The sequence below is a fragment of the Anabas testudineus genome, chromosome 15 (genome assembly GCF_900324465.2).
Source record: "Anabas testudineus chromosome 15, fAnaTes1.2, whole genome shotgun sequence".
Lineage (NCBI taxonomy): Eukaryota > Metazoa > Chordata > Actinopteri > Anabantiformes > Anabantidae > Anabas > Anabas testudineus.
The window spans coordinates 7,730,339-7,746,668 of NC_046624.1; the positions used below are offsets into that span (position 1 = coordinate 7,730,339).

The 16,330-nt window shown below is 40.1% G+C and overlaps 1 protein-coding gene across 1 annotated transcript in view; it reads left to right on the forward strand.

The window, feature by feature from the left end:
- Positions 1–16,330, forward strand: part of mcu (mitochondrial calcium uniporter) — a 46,651-nt gene that overhangs the window by 17,213 nt on the left and 13,108 nt on the right. The window contains exon 2 of the mRNA XM_026355015.1: positions 4,109–4,222. Within this exon, the coding sequence (XP_026210800.1) occupies positions 4,109–4,222 (114 nt within the window). The remainder of the gene's footprint in view (positions 1–4,108; positions 4,223–16,330) is intronic.

A 16,330-nucleotide genomic window follows, 5' to 3' on the forward strand; every position in this document is an offset into this window, starting at 1 on the left:
TACTAAATTAAGTGAACTGAACTTTAGAAAACAAGTTAATTAAACTTATTAGTTAAGTTTTACCTTACTGTTTAGTTGCGTAATTATTGTTGGATCCCATTGACTTTTCTTTTTGTTTAAAAGTCTATTTTCAGCATTATAAAAATAAAAAAGAGGAGCCTCTGGAGCGTTTTAACTCTCAAATGATGCATGTAAGAAGGTTTGTTACTTCTTTTTCTTTTTCTTCTTTTTAAAAACCTCATTTAATGCGTTCCATCACCTTTTGGCAGTTCATTGATTCAACTCATTTTAAACTCAAGTCAAGAGTTTAAGTCAAAACATCCAATTTTCATGAGTTCTGTAATTGTTCTTATACATTACGTTAATGGAAAAAGATTCCATTAAACTCCACTAATATGTTTAACAGCACACTCCCATTGCACCCTGCAGTGATTGATCAGAGGAGTTGCAAAGGTATATAAGGACAACTGTTCCCATGTATAGGGAGTTATTTTCAAAAAAAAAATGATTGAGGCATATTCATTCTTGGACAAACAACAGCAATCCAATGCCACCCACGGGTCTATGCGATTGCACACAGTCTTACACTTAGCATCTGCGTCATCTAAGATCAACCATTAGCCAGCCTGAGCTGTGAAATGGTTTGCACCAAGAGAGATGCGATTCTTCTTCCTGCTTCCTGATGAGTCGACCGCTTCAGTTCAGGCACGGCGAATGTGCAGAGGTGACAAAATGCTGGAGCGTGGACCTGGCTTCGGTGTTCATGTAAAAACTCCAGGACGTAGTGCTGTGGATTAGGCAGGGCTCAGGTGTCAAACAGCGCATACTGACAACATGTGAAGTATGACGGCTGAAGAATTGGTGTGACTGAGAAGTGCAATGCAGACTTAGGGTTGACTTGTCAGTGATTGGTACAGATTGTTTCCTGTGCAGCAGCAAGCTCATGACACATTGTGCTATAAGTCAAACAGTACATCAACCAGTGGTCTCTTGTTTTTCTCACTTTAAGAGTATGAAGCACTTTTCTGAGTCCTAAAAGTGCAATGTGTGATGTGACTGAACTTTAGATACATGCTTTATCAAAATGACTTTATCTGGCTACATACATGTTTTTTTGCATGAGTGACTCTTTTGGTGACCCTTTTAGTGGAGTCAAATCCTCTAAGAGGCAGGAGAAAGTTAAAGTTACATTTGAAGCTTGAATGATCTGTTCTTATCCTTTTTTTTTTTTTTTTTTTTTTGGACTAATGAAGTATTCACAACTGAAACTGACAATTTAAAACATTTAAGTGTGCTTATCTGGCCGAGTTCACCTTCATCCTACACTCCTGTCTTTACAGCCTTTCTCTTTCGTCTTTGCAGATACCATGTTGGAAAATGTGCTATTGCTAGTTATCAGTACTGGTTTCTTAACCAGCTCTATTTCAAGCTATTTAGGGCAAGATACTGTATGTCTCAACCTAGTCAGCAGTGAAAGCTTGAGAAAGTGCTTTATCTGACGACTGGGTAACAGTATAGGGTGATTCCCATTCTGTTTTTGTGCCGTTTCTGGTTTGTAAGCAGGAATAAGTCTTGTCTACTCATCTGTTTGTTGCTGACTGTTTTTTATATCCAGAAGTAAAGATGGTTGTCAGGTGGGAATTAACCAGCTGGATTTTTTATTTTTTTTGGTATCAAGAGAATAAAGTGGTGTGTTTTGAGTGTATGTACTTTCTGTATGATCCTACTTGCTTTGTTGGAGTTGGTATCTAGAGAGAACAGCTGTTGTCCTCTGTGGCAATCTAATCAACAGAAATACAAGGGACCTCCCTTGTGCAAAGCGCTCATGGCAACATATTTCAGAAACAGCTCAAACAGGCTGGTGCACATGGTAATTTGTGTTTGGAAGAACAATTAGTCACATTTTAGATCACATTAATGGCTGTGAGAGTTAATACACTAATAATAAATATTTGCACATATTACAGTTGCACATAAACCTGTGTGTGTGTCTGGATTATTTAATATTAATTAGAATACAATTTAGCATAAGACTTAGATGTAAGAGGTGAGTATTACATGTAGAGCATTGACAGATATCATTTAGTGATTTCCCATTATTGTTAAGTTTATTTTGTCCTGAAGTGTCTTTTGAACAATAGATTTTAACCCATACAAGCACATTATTCTATAACTGTATTGTTGCTGCCAACATGAAAATGAGTCAGTCTGGTTGCTTGGCAGAGACATTGCTTCAGTAAATACTGTATCCCACATCACAGCATCAACTATTCCACAAATGTTGTTCCTCCTCCATAGTAACAGACCAGCGGATGGAGACTCACTTGGCAGTTCGTGGATACTTTTTATAGTCGTTGGAGTTTTGCACACAGGCTCCTCCTATGAGTTGATGCTGTATGCCTCAGTTGTCATAGATAAGTAAGAAGCAATAATGCTGCTCTAACATGCTGTCTTAGTACCAAGGTCCACTGCTTAGCTTAATATTGAGGACAGCGTGTTTGAAAGTCCCACTGTGATATTACACTTTGCTAAAGCTTTAGTGTATGTTCTCCTGTGGGAATATGAGTGTGGTCAGTTATTGAAATTGCCCTCATTAGAGGGATAATAGTCAGCTTCAGTCTGTGTTGAACAGACTTTGTCAAACATAATTATGAACAATGGAAGATCTGTTTCATTGAATATTGTTCACAATCTTTAAAAGGTTGAATTCTGTTTAGAGTTGTGGAAACTGAAACTGGTTGCGAAGAAATATCATCACAACGTCTCTACGGGGTAGCTTTGAGCTTGACTGGCCGGGAATCTCTGCAGGTCTGCATGCTGAGAAATAAAGATATTCCAAACACACATACAGACCTAATTTACTCAAGTCTTCCTTGGGTAAAGATAAACTTATTACTGTTATCGCTGACAAATGCTCAAATGGACATAATCCAAGTCCTGTTCTTTTATGTCAAATGTAATTTACAAAGGCTGAAACCTGTTAAAGGAAAAGTAGCTGTGTGTGTAATAACACATAAGGTATTAAGCAGATGTCGACTCATAGATTGGATCTGCTATTGTGAAAAGTACAAGTATATATTATATGTTATCATAGAATTAATGCTACAACAAGGCTTTTTGTGCCAGCCTTTGGAATATGGACTGTTTCAATGATTTCTATTAGTTTATTAATAATGATCCTTAATTAGTTAATTAATTAGTCAGCTGCTTTTGTCACAATTTGGACAGAACATTTTTTTAGGTAGTTGTTGTCCACTGCTTCATTCTTTATGCTAAGCTAAAGGGCAACTGGCTGCAGCTTTACTTCTTTCAGCACTTCTTTCTATCAGCCTTGCTTCTTCAATGTACTGGTGATGGTGTAAGATTTTGAGTTTTAAGGCCCGACCTTTCTGGTGGCCATTGATTATTATAAAATGCTGAGAGCAGGTTTATGGCAAAAGTCAAAGTACTAAGCAGCGTGTTGTTGTTGAAGTGTCTTGTTTACCCCGAGAGGGTAAACAGGTCCACATACATGGGTCTAATATAAGTAACTAATGTGGTGCACTAGTTGTGCTATCAGTGTTTATAATGGAAGCCTATCCCACTCTATCTGTATCTGGAGGCAGGGAGCTTCAGCGTGCGTACACTAACTTTGAAAGAGAGAAAGTATTTTAGTCATTCCAGTCTACCGTGACCCTCAGTCATACTCCTGCCTACACACTCACAGGGAGTAAAAAACCTGTCTCTCTGCCCAACAAAAATCACATTTACGCACATTCAAGCCTCCACACTTTTCACCTTTCCTCAGGTATGATAACAGCCAGCTTGTAAACAACCAAAAATTCACAGATAGCGGAAAAATAACTCCCTGCTAATCACGGTTTTAGGTGTGAAGCAGCTGCAGGGTGGTCAGCACTACATCTCTGATTGACGGTGGCAGCAGCGGAAGCTGCCTCACACACTCACACCCGGTGTAGGCAGGAACTTTCAAATGATATTTCCACTGTCCTGTGAAATGTCATGTTGTTGGCGTTTGTACTATGATAATCTCCAACACTTTGCTTCTATTTTAAACTAATAATGTTGCTTCCTAAATTAACATTTGCGTCTGTTTTTGTCTTTTCTACAGCAGGAGGTACTGTCTGCTCCTTTCACCCGTCAGACTGTCAGGAGAGTACATGGCCTACGGTCAGCAGCCCACTCCACACTCTTCACCCAGCCTCCCACTGCCCTGTCTCCACAGGTTAGTGTTCAGTGTGTGTGAGTGAATTAGAAAGGAATTTGGATTTCATTAATTTTTCTATCAAGTGGCCTATAGAGCAAATCCATATTTATTAGGTCAGTTGTATACGTGTAAATTGAATCTTGCCAGTCAGTCTAACCTACATCATTGTGGCTTAAGAACCTGCCAGTTGCTCCACTTATTTTAGTAGATCTTGTTACTTTATTCCCTCTAAATGCTGAAAAACCCTACACTCAACACAACTGTGAACCCTACATTCAAAACTATCCTATCTGTACCGAAATATTCTGTTGTTGTCCAGCACCTGGAGAAATCTATTCAAATGTATTTAAAAATCCCACTGTTCAAAGCGACCTCAGTTTAAATGTTGTTATCATGAAGTAGTGCATAGTGCCGTCTAAAGCCAGTTTCCTACTGAACCCTAATACGCTCTGCAAATCAACACTTTGACAAGTGTGTATTTGGATTGCAGTGCAAATGCAGTGTGCCACGTAGCAGTGGAGAACAGGCTGTTTCAAGTAACATGTTTTGATGTGAAAATAAACTTGTAAAATTGTGTTCCTCCAAGTAATTTCTCCACAGTGTGGGAAATAGGAACCTAATGGTTATATGTGTGTTATGATCTGTTTGGTACTCAGATTGGAATTTGTACTCTAACCAAATAATGGATGCGTGTGTGTATTGCGGGGACCAGTTGCATGCAGACTTTCGAGCACTTCCACTTTGTCCTTCGTCTCTCTCTCTGACCTGGCTTGGTCAGACCACAACTCTTTGCGCTTGGTATTCCTGTGAGTAAGGTCCACAGATCTAATAAAGCAATCGCATTATGTTAAAAAGATCAGCTCAAGGTTGAGAGTGTATATTTTTCGCCGGGAAATGCGTTCGGCGCACCAACAAGCTTGCACAGGATGAAAATTTTATGATGAGAACAGGATATTTGTTTCTTGAGTGCTTGCAGTCCTGCTGCTGTGTATAGCAGTGCATTAGCTCATCTCTTTTTCTGTGCGTGTGTGATGTTATGTGCATGCGTGAATAAGTGAATGCTCAGTGTGCTTTGTTTGTCCCGGTGCGTGCGTATTTAGGTGTCTCTGAGCTATATGAAATAGAGAAGGCAGGAATGGGTTTGCACAGGTTGGCGGCGGCTGCACAGTGAAAAATGAGCATAGGCTTCGCTCAGACTCTGTTTACATTTCACTGCGGCAGGCTGCTCAGAAAGTTATCGGTGGAAGGTTCGTGGATGAGACTAGAGGAAACATGGAAACGTATACATCTCGTACACAGCTGGCAACTAAAAACATCAGTGGGTTGTCCTTGCAAGGTCTCGTTCGCAACAGGGTGAAACAACACAGCTGAGAAGGAGTCAGTCGATAGTCCCTGGGGCCCCTCTCTCTGTCACATAGCCTCCAGAGGGATGTTTGCTTAGAGGGCCAAGGAGGTAGGAGACACGAGTAGGGAGTGTTTTGCTTGCCAAGGCTTGTTGTCTCAGCTAGGTAAAGGGGGGATGCTCTCCTAACTGCAGTGGAAGGAAGAAACATCAGCAAAACAGTGACACTGTACAGAAAGAGAGTGAAGATCAGGTTGTATAATCTAGTTAATCTCACTCACACTGACTCTGTACATAACTGCTTGTGTGCTGTCTGGCTTTTGTGTGCTGCATTGCTTTCATTCAACAATTTTCTTCTTTTTCAACCTTTTATCATTTCCCTGACATCCCTCTCTGTTGCTCCTGCATTGCTGCAGTACAGGCACTTGTCTCTTGCTTGGCCAGCGCTCCCTCCCTTTCCTCCTCCCTCTGTCGCTCCTTGGCATCCATCAGTTTAGCTGCAGCTTCCGATGATGCCTGATCGGTTACTGCTACACACACACAAACGGGCATCGACAGCAGCACTGGACCTCTTTCGACCCATCTGCGACTCAGCCCCTACAGATGGGAGCCGTGGCAGCTTGGAGAAGTTGTCACATGTCACACAGACAGATGAAGAGAGGAGGAAACAAGTTGTTGGTTCCTCACTTGAAACATGACAATTCACGTCATTTATATGACTCCATATTTTATAGTATGCAAGAATACACGGCATGGTACATTGATGAATGGACTGAACATCAACTAAATGAACAGGAGGATGATCAATAAAATAAGGAAAGGCTTTCTAGATGGAAGCAGATAAATATATAATAGAAAGAAAGGCAGGGGAAGGTGGCTGTGCTACTGCAGTCTGCAGAACTCCTGAGTTAGTCACACTTGACAGGCACTTTGAACCCGTTCTTTGTATTTGTCTTCATCAAGCCTGTCCATGTGAACGTCATCTCCCCTTTTCTTGACCTGTCTTGTAATGTTCATCCTGAAGGCATAGAAATCATAGATCACAGTACATGTTCATGGGTTTTTTTCTCTTTCCTCTTGTAGTAGGGTGACTTGGGCAATTGCACATTGCCAATCTCTGGCAGGTGGGTGTAGTTCAAGAGCAGAACCTGCTCCATTATTGAGGAAGTGGAACACACAGTCTGGTGATGAGTTGAGAAATGTTACTGAAAGCACTGGCTGCTGTTTACTCTAGTATTTCCCGCTTTTACTGTATGTACCATGGAGTGTGTCTCTGTGTGAGGGAGCAGATTTTTATTGCTTTCTCTCCTTTTATGGCATCAAGTCAGCAAGAGTTTGTGCTATAGTGTCTATTTACACCGATTAACCATAAACTGTGTGCAGTGGCAAGTCTAAACTTGTAGCTCATCACCCAGGCAGTCAGGGTCAGAAAGGGATTTGGTTTGAATGTTGTCACAAAGTATTTGCATTTACCATTTTTGCATTTAACTTGTTATAATATACCACTTTAGTAGTATAATGTGGCCATGGAGTTTAAAGATGGTGGATGAAAGGTGAAGATACTGATACAGAGTCGTAACTAAGCCACACCTTTACCATGTGCAAATATTATCCCCAATGTTCAATGTTCAAATCAACATCCATAAACCACTTACAAAACAGAAAGAATATGCTCCCAAACTCCACAACTTGCACAAGAGTAATCATTAACATCACACTTCACGCTTACATTGCAAAGACAGACTGCCAATAGCCAACTCGGCAGGCTTTTTAGTGCTGCCAATGTAAACAAATATAGTTTAAAGGTTCAGGTTGGTGAACACAGCTAACTCACCGAGTATGTGGCAAAATTATACTTAAAGTCTCCCCCCAATAGAAGTAAAGTTTTCCATGGTGCAATAAGAATATTTATATCTATAGGAACATAGCCTTGCTGCACCTTTTGAAGGATACCTTAAAACAAAGTGACTATTATTACAACCATGCCTTATCACACATGAACACACCCTCTGAGTCACCGGCATCTGCATTTCCAAACAGAATTAATTTCAAACTGTAATTTAAGAAAGGGCTAATGATCAAAGCTGATAAATGAACAACATGACTGATAAGACCTCTGTGTGCCGACGGTTTCACCTGATTGTACTGTACAACCCTGACTCTCCCAGCAGGACATGGGTGCGGTGAGTTGAATCTGTAGCTTCAAACCATTTTATCCTCTTTATCTTTCATGGTTGGCAGATAAAGAAGAGAAAGGTCAAGGAGAAATAAATGAGGGGAAAAAAGCAGTTGTCATACATCATTGTGTTTATTTGCAACTCTTAATATAAAAATAGATTTTATTTAGTTTAGCCATATTGAACATGCATAATTCTCTCATAATTCTACCGCATCATCTATAAGAAGAAGTATAATTTATAACTGATATGACAAAAAAACAATTCTACTCCGTGTCAAGGAGGTGATTCTGAGTGAAAGGGGTGCACTGAAAAATTCTTGCAGTTGTTCACTTCAAATCAAATCGATTATTGACACACAGGTACTGGTCGGCTTAGCATAATTTAAAACTGCCCGCCAGACTGAGATACCATCACTGTGTCTAATTCCATTATTGATCTTTTTGCATGTGTCTGTGTGTTAGGGCCTTCCACACATATTGCTGGGAAAACAGTAGCAAAAAGGCAGAGCTTGGTTTATAATGACATTTTTATTTCTGTTTACGTGGTCTGCAGGGTGAAGAAAAATAGCTTTGTAACAAAGCAGTGGCACTGGGATATAAAGAGTGGGGGTGTGGAGAGGAAGGAATAACTCTGGTTTGTGTGTCCCAAATAAAATAACACTACTCTCACAGATGGGTTTCAGTTGAACTTTAAATGACAATGTCTATTTAAGGGTGCATTTTAAAAAGATGACCAGCACGTCATTGTCAAGAAATAATTTTCTGCTGTCGGATGTAAGTTTTCCTGACAGGCTTTAGAGTTGGTATCAGATCCCTAAGAACAATCTCTCTTCATGTTTGTCCTGGCTGGAGTTTTGCAATTGATCACAAAATCATTATGAAGGATTTAAGGAAGAAAGCAGATTTCCTTTCAGGATGTTAACAGACCTTTTTCTGACAGTTATCTATTTGAACAAATCAATCAATGTTGTTCACACCTGAAGCTTTATTTGATTGTAACTCCCCGAACTTACAAATCGATCATTACTGTGTCAAAATGGAGGGGAAAATATTCAATTCATTATTAATTTCTAGGACGATACGATAGGATGGTATTCAATTTAGTATAAAAAGATGAACAGAAGTTTGATAAGTAAAGCTCCCAGTAAAACTCTTCATGCAGAGTCACGTATTGCAGTAAAACAACCAGCATGTGGTTGAATCTTGCAACCTCATGCTTTAGCTAAAAACTGGTGTAGGAAACACGCCTCAAGATGCTCTGCTGACATTGAGAAATTCACAACCATGTAATGTGGATAAAATGTCATTAAACACTGTATGAATTTGTATACTAAATACTGCATTAACATAAATACAGCAGTACTGCTGCTGTCATAAAAACCAAGATTTATTTGTGTGAAAAACTTAATTAGTTAGCTTTTGGATTATGTAGGAGCATGATTTCTCTCACTAGTATGTAATTAAGTCCTATTTTATCTCTCAGATTATGAACATTAATGAATTAATATTAGTGATGTTATTTTAATATGATATAAACAATACTCAGTGGAGCTATCACATAAGTCAATTAACGCCTAACTAGTTCAAGTTCACTTTTATTGTCATTCAAAACCATACACCTGTTCATAGAGGAGATCTGTATTCCCAAAAGAATCAGTTTTATTTTAGTTTTTTTATCTGGGATATATTTTACTTTGGAGTAGCTGAATAACTTCAGTCATCTTGGAGGCATCCCTAGGAATCAAGCAGAGCTGCAGCAGTCAGTCCGCTGTGGGTGGCAGATGATGGGGAGACTTGGGTGCCCTTGTCTGAGCTCATTCACTACCATCCAGGCTAGACCGTACCCTGGAGTGATGGAGAGAGCAAAGAAAGCAGAAATGATAGCGGTGGGGGGCAAGTGGTGAAGGAGGCCTTTGAGTAAGATGGGGAGGAGGTAAGCCAATGAGCAGCATCCTGATGAAGAGGATTAAGATATTGTGAGTGGGATTCGAGGACACAGAGATATGAGACAGCGTTTTTGTTTTTGAGTATTAGGGAGTCTGACTAGCTCACTTCAATTTTAGGTCATGATGTCATTTAGGGGAGATGAAAGGGCAGAGATGAGAGCAAGAGCTAAAGGCGAGATGAGAGGATGGGGACGATTGGGGGGGGGGCAAACAAACTTGTCATCAGCCGTGGAGCCGCAGCCACCAATAACATCAGCTGACATTATTAGAAGCTGTTGAGTATTGTCGTTCTCATGAGTCAGGATGTCTGTCATGGCTCCCAAAACCCGAGACGGTCACATCACATCCAGGCAGCAGGGTATTCGAAAACCCTTTGAGATGTGAAAGCTGGCTGTCTGCTTATTTAGACTGCTGTGACTTCCATTCCCTCAACCCTGTAGGTGGGCAGAGTGATAGTTAGTTCACAGACTCTGCCCCACTTTCTGCTAACTGTCCAGAGTCTGCACGAGAGCGAGCTGCTCCCTACACGGCCCCGCGGCACAGGACCTGTGAATATTTGATGCCTGTTGTGAATGGCCCGGAGTCACGCTTTTGTTGTTATGAACAATTTAACAAATAGGATCCGACAAAAAATAATCTTTTCTATTTTCCATTTTTCTTCTAAGAATGCAGTAGCTTTAAAATAATACTGTGAACTGTCAACATTATTTAATTTCAACACTGGCATGATTTCACATCAGCTAGCCTGTCCAGAAGCATGCCTTTTAGTCAGTAACCAGCTCTCAGTAGCTTGTGGAAGAGACACATTTGAACATTTGAACTCTATTTCTTTGGAGGCCTTTTAATGTGTACGCAGAAGAATTAAACATGTTATCTTCCTCTGTTCTAAATTCCCTTAACGGGCCACATTACTGGATCCAGTTTCCTAGTGGCTGCAGCTGTTTACTGTGTTTCCCAAAGTTAAAATCAACGTAAAGAATTTGTACATAAGCACAGTTTAAATTCACTTCAGCCTTGATGTGGCTGGACCTTAAGTAATCCATCAACCTTTTCTTATGCTGTTTTTTGCTCCAGGTATTCTGAGGGAAATCAAAATTACAAACTAAATCACATTTTATGGTTGGAAGGCTTTGTGTAGGGCTTTTCTATGGAGATCTGTTTGTATTTGAAGCTGCGGCCTTAAGTCAATTTACTCTAGACTGTAAGGTACCATAAATATGTTTTACTGCTACTGTGTGACACAGATCTGTAAATACTGCTTTGTTGCTATAGAAGAACATTTATACGGCTGCACACTTGACTTGACTTAAATATGAAACGTTCCCTTTACTTTCAACTTTCTTTTTTAGCCATTTTCTCCTCCATTTTCATGCACTGAAGAGAATTGGTATAGTCCCTTCTGTTAAGATGTAAACCACCACATGCCACCTCAGAAACCATGATTTAGCTATGAACAGTACCTGTGCTGAGCCTGCCAGGCAGATGGCATACGCCTCCATGTGTGTTATGCCTCAACAATGGAAACCTCTTGCTGTCACGTCAAAGAAGTTGCAGGTGACTGTGCAGAGGAGGCATTTGGGGGTCTACATTGAAGACCGAAACTAAGCTTGGTAGTTGACATACAACCTGGGGAAAAAATACATTTTGGAAAATGTGAAAATTCCTGTAGCTCTAAATGAGAAAAACCATGATAGTTAGACAATTGGAATAATTGGATCCACATATTTGGGAGCTATGTGTTACTATGCTGTGTATGAGTCAGTTACTGTGCTGCAGCGTCTCCTCAACCCCATCAGCAGTGTCTGGTCCAGTCTGTGTGAGTGTCTGAGTGGCATTTGTTAGCCTAATTCCAGCTCTGGCATGTGGACCTCAGCAGAAGTATAACTTAGATAGACTTACTGACACAGCCAAGAGGGCAAAGAGATATAATTCTGGGCTTTCAGATGAGGCTAGACGGCTAATTCTGCAGATTGATAACCGAACACTCGCTTGGATCAAGCATTTGTATTTTAAAAAATTTCAGTCGCTGTCGTCTTGGACGTTGCACTGTGCAGTCCAAGACATATTCAAAAACATGGCCAGAGGAAAGACACCCTGATGAGAGCAAGCACTGTCAAGTTTCCTCAAAAGGAGCTTTCCCAAGCTCTGCGCCATAAATAACAGTTGCTGCTTCAGTAGGAATTCATAGCGGACTGTGAGATACTATATGCTGCCCTGAATGTCGCCTCACATGCTCTCAGAGAGCAGAGACACAAGCATCCAGTGTTAGCTCTGCATCAAGGGAACACTGGTAAAATGTGCACTCCACTTTTTTATACAATTTATGGTAGCAGCTTTGATATCAACTAACAGCGCACGTGGTATTACAACGACCCCTGATCTTTTTCATTCTCAATATGCATATTCATATTGTATATATGAAAGTAGAGCAGCAGTCAAGTTATAATTATTGTGCCATTGTTTAAATTGTGAACAGAGATCTATGATGATTCCAAAGTGTATTTGTTTACTGTGTATATCACCACTGATCTGTAATTGTCATAGAAGGATGACCAAAAAAAAACTCTTGAGATTAATAGCCACCTGGCTTACTTGAAATTCAAATTTGACATTTTCACTGTTGAGTTTTCGTGCATGTTTTGTCTTGGCTGACATTTAATTAGTCAGTCCCTCAACAGAACAAGCCCAGTGAAAAGCTTTGTGCCTCTTGTACCTTTTCAAATTCTCAAGACTGTAGGTGAACTGGAAGGTGAACAGCCTTGACTGCCACTTGAATAACTCTTAAGAACTTTGATGGCGTAGTGTGAAAATAGTTTAGTGTAATACACCAAACTTAAATTGATTTATTACAGCAATCATTTTATTTATGGATCAATATGTTGATTACGTTTGAGATGCACTGTTGTTTATAATAGTTTTCAAGCTGTGGAGCATCAAGAGGTAGCAGGGAGGGCAGACAGGTGCCTGTTTGTATGTCAAAAATGTGTGGATTGATTAATTAATTGATCAATCAATTGATTAAATATTGTGTTGAGTAAAAGCTTGTTAACCTGGAATGTACAGTATTTACTTGAATTGTGTCCTCAACAGCAAGATCTTGTACTTGTATCACATTCAGAGTCACAAAATAACCTAGCCGTAGGTTAGATTAGTTTTGTATTACAAACATTAATTTACCATGATGAAAAGTGATGCGTATATTTGGCTCTTTGCCAAAACATAACTTCAGGGTCAGATTATTAAAGCAAGGAAAGAAGCAGCAGGGGGAGAAAGTAGAGCATCTTGCACCCTTCAGCATCACAGATGAGAGATAAATTGGTGATGACCCAGTACTAATGTTTGTGCTTGGAACATGATATTTTATTCAGGTTGGTTTTAATAAAAGTGACCATGAACTTGTCTTTGCCCCAGGAATCCTTCAAAAATTCAAAGTAATTCACACTGAAAAATCACTGTGATTTAGTAGACTACCTGTGGCCAAACCCTTGTATAAACCTTGGTAGAATATGGATCTAGACTTGTAGTGGTCACAGAGGACCACTGCATTGTGTTAGAGAGAACAAATGGGCGACCCTTTTTTTTTTTCCAAAAGTCAAAACAGGTATCTTCCACTATAATTAATTCATCCAAAAATTTTTGCTCTGCTCTCAGAGGTTTGCTTATAAGTTCCTATGCATCCTGGAAAACATGGAAACAGGAAAAATCCTGGAAAAAATCATGAAAAATAACCGGAAGAAAATGTATTTTCCTTGCTGGGAGCCAACTATCAGGTTTATAGCAGGGTAATGGACTGAAACACAATAAATAAACCACAAAGTTGTGGGCTTTTTAATACCAGTATCAAATTGGTGAAGACAGTATATGTTTGCTGAAAATGAAAAATGGCGGATAAAACCATTTGTTGGTCTGCTTTTGTTGGAAAGTGTATACAGTAAAACATATTCACAATGTTGTATGTTTGAATTCCATATTCCGTAAGTCCTGAAAAAATGTTTTTTGGAAAAGAGTTGGATCCCTGAAAGAGGATAACTATAAAAGTAGAAGTATAGACAGACAACAAGGTTCTCAAAAGAGTGGATAGGAAGAACTAAACAGTGCTTATTCAGCAGCATTGATTAGTACTTGAAGGAGCTGCAGGTTTAAGGTTTTTAAGATCAGGTTTTTATGTGCAAGGCTGGATTTGCATGCACTCCTCAGATGAATGTTTATGAATGTCAGCAGGGTCTCAATTACAAGAGAGGGAAAATTGATAAAGCTAAAACAAACGAAGAAGAGCAGGAGAAAAATAAATAAAAAGAGAGTAACGAGAAGTTCCTGGACGCGGTGGTTAGAAGATGTAGGTGTGAGGTTAGAAGATGTATAGATTTATAGAACATGTAGGTGTGAGGTTGAGTATTGCATGACCTGCACTGAAATTAACACTGACACAAGCAGCTAGTGCCATCTGGTGTATGAACAATCAAAGAGGGTAATTCTGTCCCTGCACACACACACACACACACACACGCATACTTTGTATGTATAGTATACAATTATGACTGCAAACAAGGTTTTCAATTTCTGCTCAGCTCTGATCTCCTAGCTCTGAAACTGACCTAAGGAAGTTAGAAAACAGCGAATTTGCTCCTCAGATGGATTAAATTCTTCGAGGAACACAGCTGTGATGCACAACAGCCAAACGCTGACTGTCCTCTAAGCTCAGGCGCGAAAGCCTGCACTGCTGTTTAATAATGCATTAGGTTCCAGTGTTGTTGGTCGCAGAGAGGAGTGGAGGCTGGTGTCACGGGTGGTGGTGTGAGTAAGAGGGTCCAACTGCTCATAGAGGCGGATTAATTCACAGCACAGATTTTATCCCATGGATTAAACAGGCCATGAGCTGGCATTAATTAATCAAAGCATGTTCAGGCTCTGAAAAGCAATTTATTGAAATGGAATGAAAGTTTAAGCTGGAATTATTTATATCTTGCTACTGTGAGGTTTTGATGTTTGAAATGCCCTAATCAGGGGAAGGTTGTTTTCACCATCAACTCTGCATTGCAGTGCAGAGATCAGATGGGTATTGGGCGTTCGTGGAGGGTGCTGCGCTTTGTCCCATTCAATGTGTGAGCGGAGATTACTTAATACTGTGGCGTTCAAGAATGTGACTGCAGATTTCATATCTGCTAATGGCTTTTAACAGGTGAGGAACACAGCCTAGAGAAAAGGCATTTTCTTTGGTTACATAAGCTCTTCAGCGCTTAGGCAGAGGTGATTATTGTCACACTGAACTCAAATCCACTTTCTTCTGTAGCAAATGCTGAGTGCGCGCCTCATCTAGGTGCATGTGTGCTTTTGTCTGTACTTCTGAGGGGGACAGGGAGTGCAGGTGCGTGCGTGCAGGGGATCGTGAGCGCCTTGGAACGGGGCACAGCTGTGCTTTTCAACTTGTTAACCCCTCAGTGAACAGGTGTGGGCTGCAAGGAGCTGAGTGGACAGGACCTCACGCCCCCAGAGCAGAACAGAGAGAGGAGGTGACATGCAGCACAGCAGTGAGATCGAAAACTGGACACATCAGCTTTACTGCACTGCTACAATATGCCCTTTACACACCAGCTGTATAATTTATAAGACATGAGCCAGCAGTTTTTTTTTGTCCTGTTTAACAGTTTTTCCCCTTCGTCAGTGGGAATGCAGGCCATGCAGTCCATCAATCAGTTTGATAATCAATTATCAATCAGTTACCTAGAAGAAACACTAAATATTTTCTTTCTTTCTTTTATGGTATGTCAACCTGGGCACTTGTGATAGACAATTTTCACTATCTATTGTTTTTTACCTACTAATGTACATCTATAAACCTAAATATAATTTGTTTATGAGATAAAGTTGTTCGCTTGTAAGGTAGAAAGAGTTATGCTTACATCTAAAGTAATAACATAGAAACCTTAAAAACAGTGCTTTTGTATAATTTAGCTAATATTTCATTATTCTTAGAGAAAATAAAAATACTGCACATCAAGCGAAATGAGGGCAGGAGAGAGCTTGAAATTGTCCCAGTCAGCGTTCTCCTAATGTGCTATAAAAAAGTAATAAAGCTAGAAACCAAAGAATACAAAAAAAAAAAAACAAAAAAAAAAAACCTCTGGCATCTCAGTGGGTTAATCAATGAGAGCATCGTTCACACACATTTCTTTCTGGCAGCTGATGAGTTGGAGACAGAGTGTATTTCTAGTTTAATAGCCCATAAACCTCATTCGCCTACGCTAGCTGTCCACATGGAAATAGTCCTCAATGTTTAGTCAGCAGGTGTCACAGCTGATCGTCGGTGATGTACTGTGAACTCTATCAGTACATTTGTCCCTCTGCTGTACTTTAACTCTCTATGACACTTGTTTTTTTTTTGAATAAAGGAAGGATGTGGCCTCCCCTCTTTCGTTCTACACACAGTGTAGACACATGCATGAGGTGACATATGAGCCTGCGTATCTGTGAATGGTTTCACAATGGTTTTGTTGCTACTAACACTGCTCTGTCCCTGTGGTCCAGGACAGCACATTACCACATGGATGGATGCAGTCATTGTGTAGATAAATGATAGAAGTTTTCAGTTCCCCAGAAGGACCCAATGAAATGGGAGTTATGTCAGTGACATTATTCTCCAGGGCTAGTGTCTGGACCGC